Here is a 23,278-nt window from a genome sequence, read left to right as displayed (position 1 = left end):
CTGTACAGCAAAATTCTAAAAGGACAAAGGGTGTTAATAAAACAAGCCTGAAGGCTTTGTGTCTGAATGCAAGGAGTATCCGCAATAAGGTGGATGAATTAATTGTGCAAATAGATGTTAACAAATATGATGTGATTGGGATTACGGAGACGTGGCTCCAGGATGATCAGGGCTGGGAACTCAACATTCAGGGGTATTCAACATTCAGGAAGGATAGAATAAAAGGAAAAGGAGGTGGGGTAGCATTGCTGGTTAAAGAGGAGATTAATGCAATAGTTAGGAAAGACATTAGCTTGGATGATGTGGAATCTATATGGGTAGAGCTGCAGAACACCAAAGGGCAAAAAACGTTAGTAGGAGTTGTGTACAGACCTCCAAACAGTAATAGGGATGTTGGGGAGGGCATCAAACAGGAAATTAGGGGTGCATGCAATAAAGGTGTAGCAGTTATAATGGGTGACTTTAATATGCACATAGATTGGGCTAGCCAAACTGGAAGCAATACGGTGGAGGAGGATTTCCTGGAGTGCATAAGGGATGGTTTTCTAGACCAATATGTTGAGGAACCAACTAGGGGGGAGGCCATCTTAGACTGGGTGTTGTGTAATGAGAGAGGATTAATTAGCAATCTCATTGTGCGAGGCCCCTTGGGGAAGAGTGACCATAATATGGTGGAATTCTGCATTAGGATGGAGAATGAAACAGTAATTTCAGAGACCATGGTCCAGAACTTAAAGAAGGGTAACTTTGAAGGTATGAGGCGTGAATTGGCTAGGATAGATTGGCGAATGATACTTAGGGGGTTGACTGTGGATGGGCAATGGCAGACATTTAGAGACCGCATGGATGAAGTACAACAATTGTACATTCCTGTCTGGCGTAAAAATAAAAAGGGGAAGGTGGCTCAACCGTGGCTATCTAGGGAAATCAGGGATAGTATTAAAGCCAAGGAAGTGGCATACAAATTGGCCAGAAATAGCAGCGAACCTGGAGACTGGGAGAAATTTAGAACTCAGCAGAGGAGGACAAAGGGTTTGATTAGGACAGGGAAAATGGAGTACGAGAAGAAGCTTGCAGGGAACATTAAGGCGGATTGCAAAAGTTTCTATAGGTATGTAAAGAGAAAAAGGTTGGTGAAGACAAACGTAGGTCCACTGCAGTCAGAATCAGGGGAAGTCATAACGGGGAACAAAGAAATGGCGGACCAATTGAACAAGTACTTTGGTTCGGTATTCACTAAGGAGGATACAAACAACCTTCCGGATATAAAAGGGGTCAGAGGGTCTAGTAAGGAGGGGGAACTGAGGGAAATCTTTATTAGTCGGGAAATTGTTTTGGGGAAATTGATGGGATTGAAGGCCGATAAATCCCCAGGGCCTGATGGATTGCATCCTAGAGTACTTAAGGAGGTGGCCTTGGAAATAGCGGATGCATTGACAGTCATTTTCCAACATTCCATTGACTCTGGATCAGTTCCTATGGAGTGGAGGGTAGCCAATGTAACCCCACTTTTTAAAAAAGGAGGGAGAGAGAAAACAGGGAATTATAGACCGGTCAGCCTGACCTCAGTAGTGGGTAAAATGATGGAATCAATTATTAAGGATGTCATAGCAGTGCATCTGGAAAATGGTGACATGATAGGTCCAAGTCAGCATGGATTTGTGAAAGGGAAATCATGCTTGACAAATCTTCTGGAATTTTTTGAGGATGTTTCCAGTAAAGTGGACAAAGGAGAACCAGTTGATGTGGTATATTTGGACTTTCAGAAGGCTTTCGACAAGGTCCCACACAAGAGATTAATGTGCAAAGTTAAAGCACATGGGATTGGGGGTAGTGTGCTGATGTGGATTGAGAACTGGTTGTCAGACAGGAAGCAAAGAGTAGGAGTAAACGGGTACTTTTCAGAATGGCAGGCAGTGACTAGTGGAGTGCCGCAAGGTTCTGTGCTGGGGCCCCAGCTGTTTACATTGTACATTAATGATTTAGACGAGGGGATTAAATGCAGTATCTCCAAATTTGCAGATGATACTAAGTTGGGTGGCAGTGTGAGCTGCGAGGAGGATGCTATTAGGCTGCAGAGTGACTTGGATAGGTTAGGTGAGTGGGCAAATGCATGGCAGATGAAGTATAATGTGGATAAATGTGAGGTTATCCACTTTGGTGGTAAAAACAGAGAGACAGACTATTATCTGAATGGTGACAGATTAGGAAAAGGGAAGGTGCAACGAGACCTGGGTGTCATGGTACATCAGTCATTGAAGGTTGGCATGCAGGTACAGCAGGCGGTTAAGAAAGCAAATGGCATGTTGGCCTTCATAGCGAGGGGATTTGAATACAGGGGCAGGGAGGTGTTGCTACAGTTGTACAGGGCCTTGGTGAGGCCACACCTGGAGTATTGTGTACAGTTTTGGTCTCCTAACTTGAGGAAGGACATTCTTGCTATTGAGGGAGTGCAGCGAAGGTTCACCAGACTGATTCCCGGGATGGCGGGACTGACCTATCAAGAAAGATTGGATCAACTGGGCTTGTATTCACTGGAGTTCAGAAGAATGAGAGGGGATCTCATAGAAACGTTTAAAATTCTGACGGGTTTAGACAGGTTAGATGCAGAAAGAATGTTCCCAATGTTGGGGAAGTCCAGAACCAGGGGTCACAGTCTGAGGATAAGGGGTAAGCCATTTAGGACCGAGATGAGGAGAAACTTCTTCACCCAGAGAGTGGTGAACCTGTGGAATTCTCTACCACAGAAAGTAGTTGAGGCCAATTCACTAAATATATTCAAAAGGGAGTTAGATGAAGTCCTTACTACTCGGGGGATCAAGGGTTATGGCGAGAAAGCAGGAAGGGGGTACTGAAGTTTCATGTTCAGCCATGAACTCATTGAATGGCGGTGCAGGCTAGAAAGGCTGAATGGCCTACTCCTGCACCTATTTTCTATGTTTCTATGTCTAACTCGAGGGCACGATCTTAGAATAAGGGGCCACCCATTTAAACAGAGATGAGGAGAAATTTCTTCTCTCTGAGGATTCACTGTGGAATTCACTGCCTCAGAGAGCTGTGGAAGCTGGGACATTGAGTAAATTTAAGACAGAGATAGACAGTTTCTTAAACGATAAGAGAATAAGGGGTTATGGGGAGCAGGCAGGGAAGTGGAGCTGAATCCATGTCAGATCAGCCATGATCTTATTGAATGGCGGAGCAGACTCGAGGGGCTATATGGCCTACTACTGTTCCTATTTCTTGTGTTCTTATCTTCTTATAAGAGATATTAGGACAGCTGACCAAAAGCTTAGTCAAAGAGGTAGGTTTTAAGGAGAGTCTTAAAAAGGTATGAAATTGCAGGACTTACCTCAAACTTGGCACGAATGTGCCACCCCATGCAACAGTTTAGTACTCGAGTGGTTATTTATTTATTTGAAGGAGGAAAGAAAAGGTAGAGAGGCAGAGAGATATAGAGAGGGAATTCCAGAGCTTAGGGCCTTGGCAGCTGAAGACACGGCCACCGATGGTGAAGCGATTAAAATCGGGGATGCTCGAGAGGCCAGAATTAGGAGGAGTGCCGAGATCCTTGGGGGGGGGGGGGCATGGAGGGATTTGAACACAAGGATGAGAATTTTAAAATTGAGGCATTGCTTAAACGGGAGCCGATGTAGGTCAGCGAGCACGGGGGTGATGGGTGAATGGGACTTGGTGCGAGTTAGGACACGGGTAGCAGAGTTTTGGCCGATCTCAAGTTTACGGAGGGTAGAATATGGGAGGCCAGCTAGGAGTGCGTTGCAATAGTTAAGTCTAGAGGTAACAAAGGCATGGATGAAGGCTTCAGCAGCAGATGAGCTGAGGCAGTGAAACAACAGGGGAAAAAAAAAATGCTGCTCCCAATTTCCCTCTGGCTCACCCACAACAACTTCAATATTGCTCTTCCTTGCTTTTCTTTCCTTCCCATGTCTTCCAGGTTCCATCACTGCCAATCTCACCTCTCGTTCTCTCTAGCAGCAGCAGGCGTGTTTGACTTACCTTGGACTCCATCCAGGTCTTGCAACATTAACTTACGCCTCATCACAGTTCTCTGATCCTTTGCATCTCACAAACAGAAACAGTAATTTGATGTTGAATTTCACCAGCCACCCACGGTGCGTTAATCGGGACTACTACCCACGTCAGAAGTGCAGCTTTAACCACAATTCTACAGTGCGCTGAATGAGATATCCCTGGTAATGGTGGGATACAGAACTTTGAACGGTGAACCACCAACATTTTGGGAGCTCAGTGCTTTATTTTATACTGCCCTTTCCCTCCCTCCCTCCCCCCTGCCGACATCGCTGGTCCCGTTCAATGCATCATACAATATTTACTAAATATTAAAAATCTATTTTCAAAATGATAATTTCCAGCAAAGTACGCACATAAGACACTAATTAGACTAGCATGCATTTCAAAACAAATTCCCTTAAAGATGCACTTCCTAGATATACTTGGTGGGGTGCAGCCAGCCATATCGCAGCTCAACGTGTACAGAAGAAGAAGCAAGCACTGTTGCAGGAGATAGGGTTCTCTATAAATGTTTGATTATAATTTTTTTTTTTTAAACATTATTTTCTCTCATGTCTCCTGGTGATCAGAGCCAAGCTTTTATTTTTCCTCCCAAACTGTAACAAATAATTTAATTGCAGAAAGCAAGTTTAGAGAATAAATTGGGAAGTTTAAATGAAAATTCAATTAAAAAAAAATAAGATACCATTGCAGCGATTTGAAAACATAAATCACATTTAGGCTACAGTGTCAGCCGCGGTTCAGCCCGAGTCAGAAGGTTGTGGATTCAGATCCCACTCCAGACACTTGAGCACATAAATCTAGGCTGACACCCCTACTACAATACTGAGTGCTGAGTACTGAGGGAGCGCTGCACTGTCAGAGGTGCTGTCTTTCGGATGTGACGTTAAACTGAGCATTCCGCCTGCTCTCTCAGGTGGATGTAAAAGATCCCATGGCACTATTTCGAAGCAGGGGAGTTACCTCCGGGGTCCTGGTCAGGCCTCATAGTTCGCATGCCAGACACGAGACCCCTTAAGCAATTGCTCTATGCGGAGCTCCTTCACGGCAAACGAGCCAAAGGTGGGCAGTGGAAACGTTACAAGGACGCCCTCAAAGCCTCCCTGGTGAAGTGAGACATCACTACTGACCGAAGACTGCCTGGGTGGAGAAAGTGCATCCGGGAGGCTGTTGAGCTCTTCGAATCTCAACGCCGCGAGCGAAGAGGTCAGGTGCAGGCAGTGGAAGGAACGTGCGGCAAATCAGTCCCATCACCCCTCCCCCTTCCCCCAACAAATATCTGTCCGACCTGTGACAGGGTCTGTGGCTCCCGTACTGGACTGTTCAACCACCAAAGAACTCACTTCCTCGATTCCGAGGGACTGCCTATGATGATGATGATGGTGATCCCACATCATCACTAACAATATATTATCTGGTCATTATCACGTTGCTATTTGTGGGAGCTTGCTGTGCACAAATTGGCTGCCGAATTTCCTACATTACAACAGTACTTCAATAGTTGTAAAGCACTTTGGACGTGAAATGCATTTATATAAAGCCTGTCATTCTTTTTACATCCCTCTTTATTGTGATTACAATTTATTATAACTACAACTCCAGACACAAAGCATTTCTGCTTTCCCATGCTGCAGCACAGACGCAAAGGTTGCGTGTCATCATGCCTCTTGCGTGTTACCCATTCCACTAGCTGAGGGACGGAGTTTCAGCGACATTAGGGTCAGGGCTATGGCAAATTCAGTGTACTCTGTATTTCACTCTTCATTAAATTGAACAATTCATTACCCTCATTCATTCAAAGAGATGGACAAATGAGAATGGTTTCATATTTATCAAAGGTTAATGTGCAGCAAGGAAGGGATGCTCCTTTAAATAGTGCTTTTATATTACTCTGCCAGTTTCAGGAGAGCAACACTGCTGTGGTCCTCTGGCACAGTCGTTTAGAATTCCTTCCGCACCGTTATCCATCAGATGCTGAGCAGAAATAGAGCCAACACGTTTAGTTCACAGGACCCACACACACAAAAAAAGCAAGTCTGCATCGTCACTGAAAATAGCAAATGGTGCAGTTTATATCTTCTAACTGTCATGACTCAGTGGGTAGCACTCTTGCCTCCAAGACAGAAGGTTGTGGGTTCAAGTCCCACTCCAGGGACTCTAGCACAAAATCTAGGCTGACACTCTCAGTGCACTGTCGGAGGTACCGTCTTTTGGATAGACGTTAAACCGAGGCCCCGTCTGCCCTCTCATGTGGACGTAAAAGATCCCATGGCACTATTTCAAAGAAAAGCAGGGGAGTTATCTCCGGTGTTCTGGCCAACATTTATCCTTCAATCAACATCGCTTATGTTATGTTCAGAATAAATCCACAGGACTATGTCGCAAGTTCAAATTGTTGTGACCTTGGTCTCTTTATTTAGACTCCAGAGTGAGGAAGCAGCATGGTGAGTCACCTTTTATACCTGCTTGCCACAGGGTGCACAGGTGTCCCTTAGGTCTCCCACAGGTGTGCCCCCTAGTGGCAGGTCTTACATGTATATATATATATATATATATAACAGCTTAAACAGATTATCCAGTCATCACATTGATGTTTGTGGCTGCCACGTTTCCTACATTTCAAAACAGGTTGATGAAGGGTCACTAACCCGAAACGTTAACTCAGTTTCTCTCCACAGATACTGAGATTTTTTTGTTTTTATTTCAGATTCAAGCATCTGCAATATTTTGCTTTTGTTTTTTTAAAAAAGAAATACTTGAATAGCCGCCTATCAATCACTTTGGGACGTCCCGAGGTTGGGAAAGGCACTATATAAATGCAGATCTTTCTTTAAGTCAGTGAAACCGACAGCAAGAGAATCCACGAGTCTATCCCAATCCTGTACAATTCCGTGTCCGTGAGGATATTGGGACACATTCAGGGATCTGAGCTGGGGAGGGACTAGCTCTGCAAAATGATGCATCATGGGGGCTTGCTTAATTGCTTTGGAGCCTGGGGGAAAATTTCTCTGAGACCTTCCAGAAGTTAGCCACATATTTTTCCTCCCCTTTTCTGTCTCTAATCCCCCTCCCCCAAGAATTAGCACAGAGCATTTGGGAAGGAGTGAGCACTGATGTGCACCAAGCTGTTCGCTCAACCTTTATGCAAAGTAAAGTGCTTCGAGACATCTGGAGGCTATGAGGTGATGCTATATTTTTTTGCAAGCTAATAGTTGCAGTTCATACGTTTGCCACTAACTACAGGTTTACAATCTGAAAGCACCTAATGGAAAGCTTTCCTTCAGAAGGAGCATCGACCCGTCAAACCTACTTTTCTGAAGAAATACATAGAGTAACCAAAATGGCTGATAAAGTGTTGGTCACCTGGCTCTGATGTAGCCCATCAAGTCCAAAAATTTCCAATTGCCAATATTTTCACAAAAAGACTTGCATGTATATAGCTCCTTTCACAACCACTGGATGTCCCAAAGCACTTTACGGCCAATGACATACTTCTTGGAGTGTCGTCGCTGTTGTAATGTGGGAAAGGCCAGCAGCCAGTGCACAGCAAGCTCCCACAAACAGCAAAGTGATAATGACCAGATAATCTGTTTTCAGTGACGCTGATTGAGGGATAAATATTGGCCAGGACACCGGGATAACTCCCCTGCTCTTCTTCAAAATAGTGCCATGGGATTTTTACATCCACTTGAGAGCAGATGGTTTCTCGGTTTAACGTCTCATCCAAAAGACAGCACCTCAGAATCGACCTGAAATGTTAACTCTGTTTCTCTCTCCACCTGCTGAGTATTTCCAGCATTTTGTGTTTTTATTTAAGGGTAAAATGGAATTGCTCCAGTTTATTCAGAACAAGCTAACTGTGTATACTTAAGGGAAAATAGATGTAAAGTATGCCACACTGCAAAAGCCCAGTCACATCTTCATGATATGATCAGGTTGTGCGAAGGATTTCCATCAATAGCCTTCACTTTGATATTTAAGTTGATGTAGGATTCAGCTTGTCCACTCAATTCACAAAGCGTCACTTCTGTAAGATATTGCCTACCCCCTGACAAAAGGAAATTTGGCTGGATTTTCAGGCTTTTGCTGCCCATTAGCGACGGTAAGCACTTCCGGGCAGGCGGGTGACCAGCTTCCCCATCCCGCCGGGACTTTCGGGGACGGTTTCGACGGGGTGCGGTGCATTACCGCCCGGAAGAGGCGAGCTGGCGTGCAATGCCCCTGGTTGTGACACCGGCTCGATTTTCGGCTGCCGCCCGATTCGTAGTGTGCTGTGCTGGGACTGCCTGTGAAAGCTGGTGGTCCGAGCTGTGGCGGCCACAGTGAGGTAAGTAATGTCGACCCCAGGTAAGCGTGATTTTTTGAGAGTTATGTTGTGGTGGCGTGAGTTATTTATTGGGAATATTTTTGGTTGTTCTTTTTCAGGTTCCCCCCCCCCACCCCACTCCCCCACCTCAGTCCTCTCTCAGAGCACTCCGAGACCGGCTGCTTAGTTACTCAGCCGGCCTAACACCCCCCTCCCTCCCCCACAAGAGGTGTCCCTTATGCGCTCCGTCCCACACTCAGGGCACAGCTGATGAATTTTGCTGACAGGGGCGCTGACTTGACCGCCCCTCCGCCATTACCGCCCCGAAATGAGCAGAACCGAAAATCCAGTCTCTTGATTTTTCGGCGAGTGCACAGTCACAGCGTTTGGGACACGACGATATCATGTATCCTGTTGCGTCCACTTTGCTGTACAATTTACAAACCCGCTGCTTTACGTTTAGTAAACACTTCCGGACCATCTGAAGAGCTGTGGAGGGCATGCTATTTGCACAGACTGTGCTCAGACCATTTGAACAGCAAGAGGAGAGCAGGCAGCAAACAATACTCATTATGTACTTACAGTAAACAGAGATCTGTAGCATGTAATGCTAGTTGGAAAGAATATGGGCTTTTGAAAAGATCAACGTCAGTGCAGTCGATTGCAGGATTTCACTACCTAGCCATCATCATCATCATCATAGGCAGTCCCTCAGAATCGAGGAAGTCTTGCTGCCACTCTTCGAATGAGTCCTTAGGTGGCTGAACAGTCCGAGCCACAGTCCCCGTCACAGGTGGGACAGACAGTCGTTGAGGGGAAGGGGTGGGTGGGACTAGTTTGCCACACGCTCTTTCCACTGCCTGCACTTAATTTCTGCATGCACTCGGCGATGAGACTCGAGGTGCTCAGCGCCCTCCCAGATGCACTTCCTCCACTTAGGGCGGTCTCTGGCCAGGGACTCCCAGGTGTCAGTTGCTCTACCTGCAGCACAGCTGTACAGTGAAGATGAGCAAAACGGTGTCCAGCCCATGGAAATACACTCACCTCCATGTCAAATACACCAACAAGCAATCACTTATTGTATGGTGGCACACTGCTAACCACCTACACATTAGCACTTAAGTTAATACAGATACAATTTCTGGCCGATATAACCAGTATACCAAATATCATTACAACCTTAGCCACAATCAATGCAATAATAGGAGTGTATATCACCGCAGGGCGCACGGATGGCTCAGTGGAGAGATGCATCCTGCACTGTGGCACTGCCAAGTCCGACGGCTGGCCTGTGCTGAATGAATTCTCAGCCGAGATGGCGGTCGAGAGCAGTGTTATGCCGCTCCAGTCGTTCTTCCACAGTCTCAGTCCTTTAAACCAAATATTGGAAAGAACAGAACTTGCAGCGGGAGTTTGAGTCACAGATCTAACCTCGTCACAATACCGGCTTTCGGATGAGACGTTAAACAGAGGCCCCGTCTGTCCTCTCGGGTGGATGTAAAAGATCCCATGGCACTATTTCGAAGAAGAGCAGGGGAGTTCTCCCCGGTGTCCTGGCCAATATTTATCCCTCAATCAACATAACAAAAAACAGATGATCTAGTCGTCATCACATTGCTGTTTGTGGGAGCTTGCTGTGTACAAATTGGCTGCTGCTTTTCCTGCATTACAGCTGTGACTACACTCCAAAAAGTACTTGATTGACTGTAAAGCACTTTGAGATCGTGAAAGGCGCTATATAAATACAAGTCTTTCTTTTTCTTTAAGATTCTGCAGATTAGAAGTGTGCAAGCCAGCACACCAAGCCAAAGCAATTCGGTTCCGTTTGTGTTTCTATTCTTACTGACTGCCTTGTCGGGTTTGGATATCTCGGGCCTGTATGAAGGGATTGCTCTTACTGCTGTTGCCGAGCAGGTGGACAGATCCTGTACCAGAACACCACGTTCCATTAGTATCAGCAACTAGAGATGTACGCGAATTAAACCAGAACGATATTTTAAACATTATACAAGCCCCTTTGACCTCCCAACTCCAGGATACACAGCCGAGCAACCACAAAGACAAAAACAAGTGCACACTCCTGCTTGGTGAACCAAATAGAAGCACAGGCGGCCATTTGGCCCATCACACTTGTGCCGGCTCTATGAAAGAGCTCTCCAATTAGTCCCACTCCCCCTGCTCTTATCCCGGTGTCCTTTGCCCTGCCTCCCCAGAGAACGTTTCTATTCATGAGCACCGTGTATTCCCCAACTGTAATACTTCAAACGGCAAAAATGCAAACCATACTGGAAAAATGAGATTTGGGCATGTTAAATGGAGGTAATTTAGTCAGACGGTAAAAAAAGGTGACAAGCTATTTCTCTTGATATTTTATCCGTTAAAAAATTACAACAGTGTACATTTTGTAAATGAAAAGCAGATGCTGGAAATTGGACGGAGAGTCTACAGCTGAAACATCCTGTTTCAAACCTCCTCCATGGCGTCATCCCTCCTATCTCTCTAATTTCTCTCTTCCCCCCCCCCCCCCTCCCCGAGATGCCTGCGCTCCTCTAATTCTGTCCTCTTGAGCATCCCCGATTATAACTGCTCAACCATTGGTGGCTGTTCCTGTTGCCTGGGCCCTAAGCTCTAGAATTCCCTCCCTAAACCTCTCTACCTCTCTTTCCTCCTTCAAGACGCTCCTTAAAGCGTCACCTGCCCTAATTTCTCCTTATGCGGCTCAGTGTCAAATTTTTAAATCTCATAATACTTCCATGAAGCACCTTGGGACTTTTCATTATTTATACAGCATCTTTAACGTAAAGTTGTTGTTGTTGTAATAAAGGAACCGTTTCCATGGACAGCAAGGTTGGTAACCGGAAGAGACAGATTTAAGATAACTGGTAAAAAAGCCAAGGAGGAGATGAAGAGAAATATTTTTACTCAATAATCTAGAATGTGCTGCCTGAAAGGGCGGTGGAAGCAGATTCAATAGTAACTTTCAAAAGGGCATTGGATAAATAGTTGGAAAGGAAAAACTGCAGGGCTATGGGGAACAGGCAGGGGAATGGGATTAATCAGTCGTTTTCTTTAAAAACCGAGCCGGCACAAGCATGATGGACCGAATGCTCTCCTTCTGTGCTGAACGATTCTATGATTAGCTTGTCTGTTCTCTCCACAGAGGTGACTGACCTGCTGAGCGTTCCTGGTGTTTGTGTGTACAGTTTGTGTTTGATTTTCAGCAAAGTCGCCATCTTTGCACTTATTTTTTTTCCCAAAAAAGTTTAGAGTTTTACTGTTGTAATCCAATTCTCAACCATTGAACTTCTAAAACTAAACCTGGTGGGTTGATCCTGAATTCATAACTTTCAACTGAATGCAACAAGGCAGGATACTTCAATTTTAATAAAAGCCAAATCCAATTCTGACCACACAAAAGCAACTGTTGCTTTGAGTCACCGACTACAGCTGAACAATAATTTTTTTTAAATACAGTTGATTCAGTACAAATTACAGGAAAGTTGTGATTGCACTGGCGAGGGTACAGAGGAGATTGGAGAATTTTAGCTAGGAGGGAAGATTGGATAAGGCTGTGGTTGTTTTCTTTGGAACAGAAGAGGCTGAGGGGAGATCGAGGTGTATAAAATTATGAGGGGCCTGGATAGAATAGATAGGAAGGACCTATTTCCCTTAGCAGAGGGGTCAACTACCAGGGACTTAGATTTAAAGTAATTGGGGGGAGGTTTAGAGGGGATTTGAGGGAGAATTTCTTCACCCAGAGGGTGGTGGGGGTCTGGAACTCACTGCCTGAAAAGGGTGGTAGAGGCAAAAACCCTCACCCCATTTTAAAAAGTACTTGGATGTGCACATGAAGTGCCGTAACCTACAGGGCTACGGACCAAGAGCTGGAAAGTGGGATTAGGCTGGATAGCTCATTGCTGGACGGCGCGGACATGATAGGCCAAAATGGTCCCCGTCCTTGCTGTAAATATCTATGATTCTATGAAATTAGGAGTTTAGGGCTCTGGATTACAGCAATCCACAGTAGAGATTCATCAACACACACACACATACAATGAAAATATAACACAGTCAAAAGCAAAAACAAAGAAGGAATTTAATGCGCTTAATGACAGGGGGAGGAAAACTGCATGTCAGCTTTCCAAAAAAAGACATCTTTAAGCATAATGCAACAAAGCCCCATGGTTAAAAACATTATATTTAACTGAGGCCGTATTCCCTTTAGCAAAAAAAAGGTCATATTTGAAATTATCCTGAAAATAAAATTCTTAAACCAAAAAGAATAACTGTTTTCCAATGCATTTGTTAAACCTTCAAGATAAATATTACTTAGGAAGGTCATGCAGCCAACCTTAGTTCATCCATCTAAAAATACCTAGTCCCACCCCACCCCCATCACACCACAGCTCTTGCTAAAAGACTTTTGCCTCTACAGTCCTCAAAGTCACAGAGAATTGATCACACAGCTGTAGCTACTGAGCTTTGGTTTTTACTTATTCACTCATGGCAAGGCTGGCATTTATTGCCCATCCCTAATTGCCCTCAAGAAAGTGGTGGTGAGCCGCCTTCTTGAACCACGGTTCTTTGTAGCGGTTTGGTACACCCGAATGACTTGCTAGGCCATTTCAGAGGGCAGTTAAGAGTCAACCACATTGCCGTGGATCTGGAATCACATATAGCCAGACCAGGTAAGGGCGGCAGATTTCCTTCCCTAAAGGGCACGAGGTGGGTTTTTACTGCAATCGTAATTAAATTCCAGATTTATTTAAATTACCGAATTTAAATTCCCCAGCTGCTGTGGTGGGATTTGAACTCATATCTCCGGATCATTAATCCAGGCCTCTGGATTACTAGTCCAGTAACAATGCCACTATGCTACTGTTGCCAACAATTGTGTGCGAGAGCAGATACAGAGCTGATATTCTGCAAACCAAATTTTAAAAATTTAAATACATTTTCTGCCATGGTAATGCTCATATTGAAAAATTCAGATTTACTTACGACAGCAGATGCTCAGGACATTTGGAAAATCATAATGCAGTCAAGCAAAGACAGCGTGATTTTATGAAAGGGAAATCATGTTTGACAAATTTGCTGAAGTTTTTGGAAGATGTAATGAGCAGGGTGGATAAAGGGGAACGAGTAGATGTTTTGGATTTGGATTTCCAGAAGGCATTCGATAAGGTACCACATAAAAGGTTACTGCACAAGATAAGAGCTCACAGGTTTGGGGGTAATATATTTGCATGGATAGAGAATTGGCTAACTAACAGAAAACAGAGAGTCGGGATAAATGGGTCATTTTCAGGTTGGCAAACTGTAACTAGGGGGCCTGCCGCAGGGATCAATGCTGGAGCCTTAACTATTTACAATATTACTATATTAATGACTTGGATGAAGGGACCGAATGTAATGTAGCCAAATTTGCTGATGATACAAAGATCGGTGGTAAAGCAAGTTGTGAGGTGGACACAAAGAATCTGCAAAGGGATATGGATATGTTAAGTGAGTGTGCAAAGATCTGGCAATTTGGCAGATGGAGTATAACGTGGGAAAATGAGAGGTTATCCACTTTGGTAAATAAAATTTTTTTTTTTTAATTATTTAAATGGGGAGAGATTACAAAATGCTATGGTGCAGCAGGATCTGGGGGTCCTTGTACATGAAACACAAAACATTAGCATGTAGGTACAGCAAGTAATTAGGAAGGCAAATGGAATGTTGGCCTTTATTGCAAAGGTGATAGAGTATAAAAGCAGGGAAATCCTGCTACAACTGTACCAACAAGCGTTGGTAAGACCACACCTGGAGTACTGCGTAGTTTTTGTCTCCTTATTTAAGGAGGGGTATACTTGCATTGGAGGCAGTTCAGAGAAGGTTCACTCGGTTGAATTCTGAGATGAAGGGGTTGTCTTATGAAGAAAGGTTGAACTGGTTGGCCCGATACTCATTCGAGTTTAGAAGAATGAGAGGTGATCTTATTGAAACATAAAACCTTCTGAAGGGGCTCGACAAGGTCGATGCAGAAAGGATGTTTCCCCTCGTGGAGGAATCTAGAACTAGGGAGCATTGTTTCAGAATAAAGGGCTGCCCATTTAAAACAAAAATGAAGAGGAATTTCTTCTCTCAGAGGATCGTGAATCTTTGGAATTCTCTGCCCCAGAGAGCTGTGGAGGCTGGGTCATTGAATATATTTAAGGTGGAGATAGACAGATTTTTGAATGATAGGGAGCGAAGGGTTATGGGGAGCGGGCAGGGAAGTGGAGCTGAGGCCAAGATCAGATCAGCCATGATCTTATTAAATGGCGGAGCAGGCTCGAGGGGCCAAATGGCCTACTCCTGCTCCTATTTCTTATGTTCTCTTTGCCTGGGAAAGGAGACTTTATATCCTGAAAATTTCCTCCTTTAAAGGCACTCGTTAAAACCTCTCTCTTTGACCAAGCTTTTGCTCACCTGCCCTAATTTCTCCTTATGTGGCTCGGTGTCAAATTTTTTGTTTTATAATACTCCTGTGAAGTGCTTTGGTTCATTTTACTGCGTTAAAAGGCACTATATAAATACAAGTTGTTGTTGTAGTTGATATTGATGTTGAAAACTTAAATACATTTTTTAAAAAGAACACGTGGTAGTCCAATGGGATCTCAGCTGGGGAGCAGGGCAGTGTTCTAATTGGTCACAGCACCCCAGCCTGGGTGGGAGTGGGAGAGGTTAAGGACCAAAAAAACATGACCAGTGTCACTAATCTTAATATCGCCATTATACTTGGTATGAAATTTGCTCTCTTTTAAATATAAAATAGCTTTTCTTGCTGATATCAAAGTGGCCCAAATGTACAAAGCTGGCTACTTCGCCTCATCCAAATGCCAAATCTTTACAGAGTTTGCACTTTTGTCAAGACTTTACAACACATTGGGAGACTGGTGACGCGAATATAACATTTAGGACTGAGATGAGGAGAAATTTCTTCACTCAAGAGGGTGGTGAATCTTTGGAATTCTCTACCCCAGAGACCTGCAGATACTCAGTCGTTGAGTATATTCAAGGCTGAGATCGATAGATTTTTGGATATTAAGGGAATCAAAAGAATATGGGGATCGGGCAGAATGGTGGAGTTGAGATAGAAGATCAACCATGATCTTATTGAATGGCAGAGCAGGCTCGAGGGGCCGAATGGCCGATTCCTGCTCCTAATTCTTATGTTCTTATTATAACTGTTCACACCAAGTGCAGATTTTGAAAGCTGCTTTGATAAAACTAAAAGGCATCCCACTGGATTCAAAATCCTGAGCTAACAAGTGATGCAGGGTTTCAATTAGACCAAGACAAGAGGGAGTAAAAGCAGTTGGTTTCAGAGCAAAGGCGGCAATACTGACCTTACGGTACAGTAACCTGCCTTTATTAGTCCAGTACAAAAGTTTAAGATTTAAATTCATTCCTCTCCCCCAACCAGCAAATAAGTTCTCACATCATCCAATAGCGACTTGAACACAAAACATTCTTTTTGCTTATTTAATTATTCTCGCATGTTTCTTTAAAGTATACAGCATTTAAGATATACATTATTCATACGAAACTTCACTCAAGGCAGCAACAACCCATTAAGTGCCTCTGACACATAGTATTCTGCACATTTATACATTTAATACTGTCTGTTAGCTAGCTAGTAGAGCACCACTACCAAGCCTGAAGGCCCCCTTCAATGGCTCAGCATGTTTATCTAGTGAGTAGCTGTGCCAATGTTCCATCAATAATAAAACAAACCTTTGCCCTTGACTAAAAACGTAGTTATCTGTATGATAGTTTAAATAAAACAGTTCCCTGGTAAAAAGGCAAAGTGTTAAACGTGTGAGAAATCAAATAAGGGATGAGGAGGGAAAAAAATCCATTTGGACCATTAAGCCCACTCCTTCCAGCCGCCGCAATGATTTGCCAGCTGTCAGATCAATTTGATTCGAGCAGAAGAATCCCTTACCTTGGCTGGGTTGATGACAATGTTCCTGGCTGAGCCATGCTCATCTCCAGAAAAAGCAGGCTGATTATTAAAGCCCTGCTTTACATTCACCGCAGTTAACTCATCCTGTAACACAAGAGACAATGGGTCAGTTCAACCAACTCGAGTCTGTAAAATGCTGCATAGATGACTGCACAGGGAGCCCCTCTGTCAGCAGCCTATAGCTCATTAAGCCGTGAGATGCATCTGGTCAGGAGGCCAGTGGTCAAGGATATGGAGACCACCTCTATGCATATGCTAATCTATTTCTTTAGCAATGATTGCATTCTGTGCTATTGCGAGTGTGCCAAAGAGAAGGGACTTTGTGACCCCTTGAAAAAGGCTGCTGAATGACTTCATTTCTGCTCACATTAAGATCCTGGTTCTTCGGTTATCGATTTATGCGGTCAGATTTATTCCTAAAAGTTGAATGACAGCGTAGCTATAAACACAACCAACACTAAGCTTCGTCCTATAATTCCAAAACACCTCAGGAACATCGGTGCTAAAAAGGGAGGGAGAGAGAAAAGAGGGAATTATAGACTGGTTAGCCGGACATCAGTAGTGGGGAAAATGTTGGAATCAATTATTAAAGATGTAATAGCAACGCATTTGGAAAGCAGTGACAGGATCGGTCCAAGTCAGCATGGATTTATGAAAGGGAAATCATGCTCGACAAATCTTCCAGAATTTTTTGAGGATGTAATTAGTGGAGTGGATAAGGGAGAACCAGTGGATGTGGTGTATTTGGACTTTCAAAAGGCTTTTGACAAGGTTCCACACAAGAGATTAGTGTACAAAATTAAAGCACATGGTATTGGGGGTAATGTATTGATGTGGATAGAGAACTTGTTGGCAGACAGGAAGCAAAGAATAGGGATAAACGGGTCCTCTTCAGAATGGCAGGCAGTGACTAGTGGGGTACCGCAAGGTTCAGTGCTGGGACCCCAGCTATTTACAAAATACATCAATGATTTAGACGAAGGAATTGAATGCAATATCTTGCAGATGACACTAAGCTGAGTGGCAGTGTGAGCTGTGAGGAGAATGCTAAGAGGCTACAGGGTGACTTGGACAGGTTAGGTGAGTGGGCAAATGCACAGCAGTATAATGTAGATAAATATCCACTTTGGTGGCAAAACAGGAAGACAGAATATTATCTGAATGGTGACAGCTTAGGAAAATTGGAGGTGCAACAAGACCTGGGTGTCATGGTACATCAGTCATTGAAAGTTGGCACACAGATACAGCAGGCAGTGAAGATGGCAAATGGCATGTTGGCCTTCATAGCAAGAGGAATTGAGTATAGGAGCAGGAAGGTCTTACTGCAGTTGTACAGGGCCTTGGTGAGGCCACACCTTGAATATTATGTACAGTTTTGGTCTCCTAATCTGAGGAAGGACGTTCTTGCTGTTGAGGGAGTGCAGCAAAGGTTCACCAGACTGATTCCCGGGATGGCAGGACTGACATATGAAGAAAGACTGGATCGACTAGGCTTATATTCACTGGAATTTAGAAGAATGAGAGGGGATCTCATAGGAACATATAAAATTCTGACGGGATTGGACAGGTTAGATGCAGGAAGAATGCTCCCGATGTTGGGGAAGTCCAGAACCAGGGGTCATACTCCAAGGAAATGGGGTAAGCCATTTAGGACCGAGATGAGGAGAAACGTCTTCACTGTGAACCTGTGGAATTCTCTACCACAGAAAGTTGTTGAGGCCAGGACGTTAGATATATTCAAAAGGGAGATGGATGTGGCCCTTACAGCTAAAGGGATCAAGGGGTATGGAGAGAAAGCAGGAATGGGGTATTAAAGTTGCATGATCAGCCATGATCATATTGAATGGTGGTGTAGGCTCGAAGGGCCAAATGGCCTACTCCTGCACCTATTTTCTATGTTTCTAAGATCACTGGGGCACAGAAGACTTGCTCTTCACACACTGTCCAGTTTTTATTGTGAAATTTGCAATGCTGCACTTATATATTTTTTTGTTCCCATACAAGGCCCTTGATTTGGGGGGGGGGGGGGGCCTTGCCGGATTGGGTAGTGGGTAATGGTGATCTGAACTAGGTACAAGAAGTCAAACCTGCCTGAGCAGCGGCCAGTGCATAATAATATCAATGCCGTTGAAATTCCAGCATTGTATCATCAATTGCAATGTAGAATCATTACTGTCTCCCCGACAGCTAGAGAACAGTTGCAGGTCCATTTGGCAAAGGTTGATACCTGCACCACATCTCGATCGTCAAGTCATTGCCAAACTCAACTACAGTTTGCAATTCCAGTAACTGTAGGAAGAGCCCTGCACCAGATAATGGACTGCTTCTCAGAACATTAAAAACTGCCGATACTCAGTCTCCTCCGTTCCATGAAGTGATTACCCTGCACATAGCACTTCAACACGAGTGCACAATAACCCTCATCAATCGAAGTCATTCCCAAGGGTTGCATAAACCTCCATGCTCTTTCATTAGTCTGAAGAGATATGAACTTCATTGAGAATTCACAATGCAGCAGTTTTTAAAAACAGCAAATGAATTATGCAACGACAAAACAAAACAGCACCTTTTGTGCAAAAGTCACAATGAGTGGCGCACAATCACGACAGCATCCCTTCCCTCTCATTTAGCTTTGCGCGTGGAGTCTCCATGGGGCCAGACAACGCATTATGTACCCCATCAAGGTATTTCCCATTGACGATACAAGGTCTGCCCTCCATTCTGGAGGTCTGTCTCAACACTGCTCTGAAAGGATGGGGAATTCCAGTGCCACGAGCACCAGGATAACTCTGGGTGGGAATCATTGGGAATTCGATACACTTCTGCCCCTAATCATGTCATTTAAGTTTTTCTTTGTCAAAGACAGTAAGCTGCTCTGAAGTATCCAATTGTGAAGGCAGAACAAACCTTTCACTATTGTTTAGTTATTTAGTAACTTATTGCTGGCTTGATGAACACTGCAGACATCTTTCAAAGCTGCTAAGACTCACCACACAGCTCAATGTGGTTTCACCAAGTCATATGGGGACAAGAAACAGGCAAAGTTATACAATCAGAAACAGAACTCTTGCCATTTCAAGCCGTATAGAGTTGATCCAGAATGGAGGCCCCCTTAAGATTCTGTCAGTCAAGCACAGATCTCCAGATCCACACAACCTCTGCAATACAGAGCTACCCAAATATTCGTTTCTTAACTACAAACACCCAGATCTGGCCCCATTACACCTTAGGAAAATGCAGTGCCCAGTGTAGTATACATTGACTTTACCACAGAGGAACAGGCCATTCGACGCAACGGGTCCGTGCCGGTGTTCATGCTCCACATGAGCCTTCTCCCACCCCTCTTCACCTAACCCTTCGATCAGCATACCCTTCGATTCCTTTCTCCCTCATGTGTTTATCTAGCCTCCCCTTAAATGCATCTATGCTACTCGCCTCAATTCCTACCACTTCATATTCTAACCACTCTCTGGGTAAACATTTCTCCTGAATTCCTTCCTGGATTTATTTGTGACCATCTTATAATTAGGTCCCAAAGTTTTGGATTCCCCTACAAGCTGAAGCATTTTCTCTACATCGACCCCATCAAATCCTTTCATAATTTTAAAAAGCCTCGATTATGTCACCCTCTGTTCTCTAGTTTAATGCAGGACCTCCAATCTCAGAACACTGCTAACTGCTTCGCAGCCAGTGAATGACAGTCACTGTTTTGTGGGCAAATGTAGCAGTCAATCTGCACACAGCAAGGCACCACAAGTGGCAGTGAGATGGTTGATCAGTTCATCTGTTTTGGTGGTGTTGGTTGAGGGGGGAGAAGGTTAGCCAGGACAGTAGGGGAGAGGGGGCGAACTTGCCCCATTTTATAGCCCCAGTAGTGCCCCCTTTAATCAAAGGGGAGGGGCGTTGAAGCGCGTCAGCGCTTAGCGGAACATCCATGTCACGCTTCCTTCAGCACCAAAGTAGTGCCGCGGTTACCGGCCCTAAAGGAAATGGAGCGCGCGAGAGATTGCACTCCACTTCCTTCGAGGGGCGCTAAGGGCAATTCCACGGCAGGGGCGGGACTTCCGTGGCAGGCGCTAAAAGTCCCGGCCCCAGAAGGTTACCGCCCACAATCGGGGCGCAGGGCAATTTCACCTCCCAGAGAACCCTCCTACTCTTCTTCAGACAGTGCCACAGGATCTTGGAGAGAAGAGCTTGCGTTTATATAGCAACTTTCATGACTCCAGGACATCCCAAAGTGATTCGCAGCCAATAAAGTATTTTTGAACTGTAGTCGCTGTTGCAATGTAGGAAGTTCGGCAGTCAACTTACGCACAGAAAGATCACAGATACAGCATGAGCTAATGGCCAGACAATCGGTTTTTAAATTATGTAGATTGAGGGATAAACATTGACCAAGATCCTTGGAAAAACTCCTCTCCTTCAAATAGGTGCAATTGGATCTTTTACATCCACTTGAAAGGGCAGACGGGGTCTTGATTTAACGTCCCATCCAAAAGACAGCACTCCTGATGGTGCAGCACTACCTTAGCACCACACTCGTGTCAGCCTAGATTTTGTACTCGGATCTCCAGAGTGGGACTTGAACCCACAACCTTCTAACTCAGAGGCGAGAGGGCTACCCGTTGAGCCACAACTGATACCTTTACATCCACCTGAGGATGGTACGCGGACTTTGGTTTATCACATTCGAAAGATTGAATTTCTGGCGATGTAGTTCTCCACTGGGGCAGAGGGCAGAAGAAGCATGATAATCCACATCAGTGCCCCTGAACTAGCGTGAAGGTTGGGGGTAGATGCAACAAGGGTGTCTGTTCCAGACCGCTATCCAGTAAGCACTGCTGGAGGTTTGATGTCGGGTCAGGGCAGGGTAAATTTTGGCAGTGCAGTCAAACAGTTGGGCAACAACTCAATGTTTTCCATCCCATGTGAAGATTATTACCTGGAAAAAGGTAGCAGAGCTCAGACAAAGCCCATGGAACCATTCCCCATTACAGATCTGGGTCTGTGGGGGGGCAGGGGGTGGTGGGGTGGGAGAGGAACCAACTCCAACTCCGTGCTGTTTGAAACGTTATTTTTTTTTAAATTGTGATGCCAAGGAATATAAGAAATAGGAGCAGGAGTAGGTCATTTGGCCCCTCGAGCCTGTTCCTCCATTCAATAAGATAATGGCTGATGTGATCCTGGATTCAGTTCCACTTCCCTGCCCACTCCCCATAACGCCTTATCCCTTGTCTTTCAAAAATCTGTCTATCTCCATCTTAAATATATTCAATAACCCAGCCTCCACAGCTCTCTGGGGCAGAGAAATCCAAAGATTCACGACCCTGAGAGAAGAAATTCCTCCTCGTTTCTGTTTTAAATGGGCGGCCCCTTATTCTGAAACTATGCCCCCTAGTTCTAGATTCTCCCCCCCCCCCCACCGAGAGGAAACATCCTCTCTGCATCTACTCTGTCAAGGCCCTCAGAATCTTATATATTTCAATAAGATCACCTCTAAGACTTCTAAACTTCAAATGAGCATAGGCCCAACCTGCTCAACCTTTCTTCGTAAGTCAAGCCCTTCATCTCAGGGACCTAAAGTTCTGTTAAATTAAAACATTCACTTAAAGTGCCATTGGTTTATTTGATTCCAGTTAAACCAACATTAAAGAAATTCAATTTTTAAATTACAAATTATCTTCAGATCAATTCTTTAAATGCCAAATTAACGAGGCAAAAAGACGACAGCTAAATTCTAAACAATTCGTCGGTCTGTGTTGGAAGAGGTACTTCCTTAGCTAAGGCCATCAAAAGCCAGACACAGGTTAGTTGCCGACCGAATGGCTCAGTGGGCGAGTGCACTGCCTGATACAGTACTGCGGCAGGCAAACTGGTCAAGCTCCACTTTGATCCAGAGTCTGCTTTTGGGGTTAGTCAACTTCAGGTGGGGTGAGCGCGTTATTGGCCTCAGCACCTCCAAGCTAAAGGCTAGAGTCCCTGCTTCCGACTACACTCCAACCACCCCCCAGGCAGGAAGTGAACGTTTGGACATCGAGCAAGAGAAGAACTGGGATCTCCTCAACAGTCCCACAGCCCCTCAACGCCGACAATCTCGGTCCTTGCATGAAGAATGGCCAATTGGGAGAGGTCCTTAAAACCCACCACTTTGACCAAGATTGTGGTCACTCCTCCCAATAGCTCCTCTCTTGGCTCAGCATCTATTTTTGCCTGATTATACTGTGGGATGCTTTTTCAATGTTAAAGGCACTATATAAATGCAATTTGTTGTGGTGATGGCGCTAATGGAGGACAGCCAGCACCTACTGAGCCACAATCAAGGAGGAACCACTAGCCTCAAGTAAATTGGAGAAAAAGCTAGAAAGATAGTAAAGGAATAAAAGCAAATTGTGTGGAGGACACACAACATCTGCAAAGGGATATAGACAGGCTAAGTGAGTGGGCAAAAATGTGGCAGATGGAGTATAATGTGGGAAAATGTGAGGTTATCTACTTTGGCAGAAAAAAAAACCAGAAAAGCAAATTATAATTTAAATGGGAGTCCTTGTGCATGAAACACAAAATGATAGTATGCAGGTACAGCAAGTAATCAGGAAGGCAAATGGAATGTTGGCCTTTATTGCAAGCGGGATGGAGTGTAAAGCAGAGAAGTCCTGCTACAACTGTACAGGGTATTGGTAAGGCCACACCTAGAGTACTGCGTACAGTTTTGGTCTCCGTATTTAAGGAAGGATATACTTGTATTGGAGGCTATTCAGAGAAGGTTCACTAGGATGATTCCGGAGATGAGGGGGTTGACTTATGAAGATAGGTTGAGTAGGTTAGGCCTACACTCATTGGAGTTCAGAAGAATGAGAGGTGAGCTTATCGAAACGTATAAGATAATGAGGGGGGCTCGACAAGGTGGATGCAGAGAGGATATTTCTACT

General features: G+C 44.6%; 1 protein-coding gene across 1 annotated transcript in view; it reads right to left on the bottom strand.

Moving 5' to 3' along the window:
- The window catches only part of LOC139266002 (mediator of RNA polymerase II transcription subunit 12-like protein), a 799,024-nt gene that overhangs the window by 755,528 nt on the left and 20,218 nt on the right, over positions 1-23,278 (bottom strand). Inside the window, exon 2 of the mRNA XM_070883728.1 lies at positions 16,329-16,433. Within this exon, the coding sequence (XP_070739829.1) occupies positions 16,329-16,433 (105 nt within the window). The remainder of the gene's footprint in view (positions 1-16,328; positions 16,434-23,278) is intronic.

The sequence above is a fragment of the Pristiophorus japonicus genome, chromosome 6 (assembly GCF_044704955.1).
Source record: "Pristiophorus japonicus isolate sPriJap1 chromosome 6, sPriJap1.hap1, whole genome shotgun sequence".
NCBI classification, from domain to species: Eukaryota; Metazoa; Chordata; class Chondrichthyes; family Pristiophoridae; genus Pristiophorus; species Pristiophorus japonicus.
The sequence above is the reverse complement of the archived record's forward strand: the minus strand, read 5'-3'. Positions and strand labels throughout refer to the sequence as shown.